This window comes from Palaemon carinicauda, chromosome 13 (genome assembly GCF_036898095.1).
Source record: "Palaemon carinicauda isolate YSFRI2023 chromosome 13, ASM3689809v2, whole genome shotgun sequence".
Classification (NCBI taxonomy): Eukaryota; Metazoa; Arthropoda; class Malacostraca; order Decapoda; family Palaemonidae; genus Palaemon; species Palaemon carinicauda.
This window is the reverse complement of record NC_090737.1, coordinates 98,569,860-98,574,859: the sequence shown is the minus strand read 5'-3', so window position 1 is coordinate 98,574,859 and position 5,000 is coordinate 98,569,860. Positions and strand designations below refer to the sequence as shown.

General features: G+C 33.1%; 1 protein-coding gene across 1 annotated transcript in view; it reads left to right on the top strand.

The window, feature by feature from the left end:
* Nucleotides 1–5,000, top strand: part of LOC137651997 (uncharacterized) — an 11,116-nt gene that overhangs the window by 1,932 nt on the left and 4,184 nt on the right. The window contains exon 2 of the mRNA XM_068385204.1: nucleotides 2,604–2,697. Within this exon, the coding sequence (XP_068241305.1) occupies nucleotides 2,604–2,697 (94 nt within the window). The remainder of the gene's footprint in view (nucleotides 1–2,603; nucleotides 2,698–5,000) is intronic.

The following is a 5,000-nucleotide window of genomic DNA, read 5'->3' as shown; positions in this document are numbered from 1 at the left end:
TAATAGTTGTTATTTTACTGGTTTTCATAAAAGCAATAATAAGTAGGTGACAATAATAATATGTCTATACACAATCATATATACAACTTAAACATATACTGTATACATATATATATATATATATATATATATATATATATATATATATACATATATATACATGTTTACATATATACATATATATATACATATATATATACATATATACATATATATACATATATATATATACATATACACACATATATACATATATATGTATACATGTATATATATATATATATATATATATATATATATATATATACAATATATATAGGCCTATATATATATATATATATATATATATATATATATATATATATATATATATATATATACATATATGTGTGTGTCTTTGTATACATGTATATATATGTATGTATGTATATATATATATACATATATACATATATATATATATATATATATATGTGTGTATATGTATATATATGCATACACCACACGTACGGTATGTGTAAACAAAATGAAATATCACATGACTTTCATCCTTAGGGTATAGTAATATAAGAACTTCCATTTTCGTTCGAAGAATTATGACGAAAAAAATGAAAACCGGGGAAAGTTGATGGATCCCACCGTTCGAATAACTCTTACCGACATTTCAAAGTCTTCAATCCCGCAATCTTGGAAAAGTTGCTAAGTGGTTATTTACCTGAGAAAAGTCTCGCGAGGTTTAATATATCTTTCACTTATATGATCATCGGATGAAAGTTTAATTCTCCCTCTCTCTCTCTCTCTCTCTCTCTCTCTCTCTCTCTCTCTCTCTCTCTCTCTCTCTCTCTCTCTCATCAGGATAAAAGTGATCGTCGGAAATCTTAAAAGACTTTCTCAATAGGCAATTTTCTTGTGCAATTGAAGAAGAAAGGAACCGAATGTGTCTCAAAAATAAATTTGCAATCAAGAATCGCATTTAGAATTTTAAATGAATTGCATATGGGTAAAGAGACATTGCCAATACAAATACCTGGATTTTGATCGATCAATGTCCTATCATACTTTGAGATTTTTAGGGTTTAACTTTATACCCTATAATTTGCACCATATCCTAATTTTAGCTAGATGTCTATTAAACAACCATAAGTCTACAATTAGGAGTTAGAATTGATACAAAAAGAGTAACATCATCTGCACGTGCATATACAACAAACTTGTTTTATATATGCAAATACAGTATATATTATGAAAAGTAATAGTTTCAGGACACTACCATGAGGAACGCCAATTTCCTATATCTATGGTATCCATCAAAAACTACTCTCTCCAATCTGTTACTTAAAAATTCAATAATGTTGCTAAGAAATACCCACCTATTCCCATCTGATAGGGTTTTAAAACAAAGGTCACATGATTAACACTATCTAAGGCAGCACGAACATCAAGGCCACACATACGAACTTCCTGACCATAATCTAGGTTCGAACGGTGATGGAAATGTTAAGAAGATCATCATATGCTTCAAGGCCTTTACGAAAGCTAAACTGCAAATAGGAAATAGATGATTACTTTCAGCACACCTATTTGGACGTTTTGCCATAAGACGTTCAAATTTTTTAGATAATATGGAAATTATGGAAATTGGGTTGTAATCAGTAGGTCCAGATGTACCCAAAACACATTTAGCCAATGGAGTAACAATACCAACGCTTTAACAATTGCAAAAGGAATATCTTCTTACTAACTTAAAAAAAATAATAAACAATTTCAGAGCTGAAAACTCAGATATTTTTATAAAAATATAAATAAAAGGAAAACAATTTGGATTCACACCCCAAGGTCCATCAAACTCGTTTTAATTTGACGGAACCGAAAAGCTAAATTAGTTACTATAGCTTCAGGAAAACAGGAATGATACAGATAGAATTTCTCTTTGCTCAGTTTACTGCCAAACATATCAGCCAAAAGGATACCTGAGTTTTATTTTGGAGAGTAAGTGACAGTGCAGATTTGAGGGTAGCCCACCATTTATGCTCTTGAAGTATAACAGAACGGGGGTTTTTTTATTGTTAGATTATATTCCTTTCCAGTGGAAGCATAAACTCTCGAAGCATATCGACAGTCACCAATAAACCAGAGTTTGTCCTTGATTCGAAACATAAACGAACTTATAAAGATTACCAATGAAACAATCGTCCACTATATTCTGTTGGATGTTCCACATAAACTAGGTATGGTAGTAAAACTATGCCTGTCATCAAGGATGTACGTTGTTGCATTGTGGTAATTATACATAATAGCAATACTAAATAGTAGCCTACTACCAGACTTCGAATTCATAGAGATTTTGAGAAGAGTATTTATTTATCCATGCTAACTCATCATTTAAACTTTTCTGATCATAATTATGGGAAAAATGTGACTATTGATTAACAATTGTTAAACAAAGATAAATTTACTAGTGTAACAATAATAGGCTACATCTTCTTTATACAATTTCGTTGGAGTCAATGAATACTATAATATTTTTTTAAAGGAATTTTGCATCATCAACACTGCATTAAATGATACCGAGCATGTCTGAACCTTATCTATAATCTCCACAGATGACGATGAGGCCCGCACCTGCAACGTTTGTGACCGAGCATTCCCCACTACGAGACTTTTAGCTTCACATCAAACTAGGAAGAGACACTATGGGTAGGTTGAATTGGAAACTGTCTTTTATGTCTGTGTTTTGTTTGACAATCAACATAACACTGGTATATATTAAATGTATGATGATTGTTTGTTTGTGAGTGTTTGACAATCAACATAACACTGGTGTATATTAAATGTATGATGTTTGTTTGTTTGTGTGTGTTCGACAATCAACATAACACTGATCTATATTAAATGTATGATGTCTTTTTGTGTGAGAGAGAGAGAGAGAGAGAGAGAGAGAGAGAGAGAGAGAGAGAGAGAGAGAGAGAGAGAGAGAGAAAAAAAACATTTAATAACAAGTAGCTTATAGCCACGTGGCCTAAGTACAGAAAAGTCCAATCGAAGAAGAAAGAGAGGAAAAATTGGACGGAAATTACATTCTGCGATGGAAAAAAAAAGAGCTGGAATATATCGAGTCAGGAACGAAAAGGAAAAAGAATGAGAAAAATTACGGAGGAAATGTAAATAAGAATTGAAGTTGGAGTAAGAGACGCCTCTGGGAGAATTGCAAAGGAAACCTTGTAATGAATATTTTCTTCTTTACATTGTAAAAGGGCTTAAAGCACAAAGGAATAAAGGAAAAGAAAAAAAAAAGCTTCGACTCGCATATCAGACATACACGCACGCACACGAGTCTATTTTTATTTGTTGGTTACCCATCCAAGTACTTATCAAGCCTGGTATTATTTTCCTTGATCGATACGAAGGCCCCAAGAAATTTACATATGAGAAATATTTGCAAATGTTTCTGGTTTGATTTTCTAAGTTATCCTTCTATCAAGTTAAGCACTCATTTCATATACATCGTCGAATTGACAAAAACTTTCATCTCCTATGTTTTGAAAATCGATTGAAATGGATGAATGTGATTTAAAGCTAAACCATAAAGTTCCAAAACTGAGAACGAACATGGAAAAGAAAATTAATGAAAAAAAAACTCATCATCCAACTTTCTGAAAAAATATTTAATATTTAAAAAAAAAAAAAAAATTTAAAAGTGATATCATACATACAGCTCTAAACCTGGCAATTTATCAAAACAATATTTACATGGTTGAAAAATGATTAATGCCAGCAGCGTATGAAGAAAAATGTCAAAATGAAAAAGAAGAGAGCTTCGTACCAGTCTCACCAAATTCATACTTTAAGGAGAAGTTGCTGCCTGTGTATTTTTCTTCTTTTTTTATGAAGTCAGGGCGTTCCATTCCAGAAGTCGACGTCAACCTTGTCACTACAATGGCCGGAGAAGGTGATGAACATCGGGGAGCCAGTGACCATGACACGAGTCTTCAAACGCAAAGGACACGGAATGGGCGGAGGACGACCAACAGTTTTTTTTTCTTTCTTTCACTCTTTTTTTCCCTCAGATGGGTCCACATCCATAATAAATAAGACAAACTGAGGAAGTGAAAGCCCCGGTCGTACCTCGTCACCATTTTCACCCACAAACGTCGTACGAGAGAAGCTTCTGCCACATCTTACATCTTGAAATGTTAAAATACCACCGTGTCACCATCTCTAAACAGCGTTACAAATATCTAAATGCAGCGTTGCCACTTTTATGAATGACATTCCAAGTAAAGAAAAATACTTATTTTTCTTTACATTGCTTATTCCTACTATATATAAATGAGAGGTTGTAACACCTACTACATTCTGTATATTCTTGCAGCCAAACGCTGCCACATCAAATAGGTTAATTTTTTAAATCTGCGTCAATGCGATTTTGCAAGTGATAACATGCTACTCTTCTGTACAATGTTAACGCGTTCTCTGAGTAATATTGTAAATGCTAAAGGCAACCCCCTGCCATCATTTATGCGGTCTTACAAATCAATGCCCGAGCGTCTCACAACTAAAGATATCCTATGGTGTCAACTGCGAATTGAAAACTGTCTCAAATAAACGTCTTTGCTTTCTTCAAGGCTATTGTAAACAGACAACTACTACTCCACTGTCACAATAAGCCCGTTCTAAGTACTCTTACGAATGGGACAAATGTAGTTGGGAAATCAGATTAATAATTTCTTAGTGAGAATAACTCCCTTGCCAGTTTACATGCACGGATTTACTTTGGAAATTCACATTACCGGATTGAAATGGACTAATGCGTCTGTTGGGAATGCCAATGGGTAACAATGAGCCAAGGTAGCAAATAGAAAGAGAGGTGAGCTAATGAAAATGCGTCAGTACACTATGAGGAAGCATTTCGCTAATTGAATGTCGTGTCATAAGCGAAATATTTATATTTTCATTAGTCTCGCCTCTCAAGAGAGTATGAAATCTGAAACAATACCCCA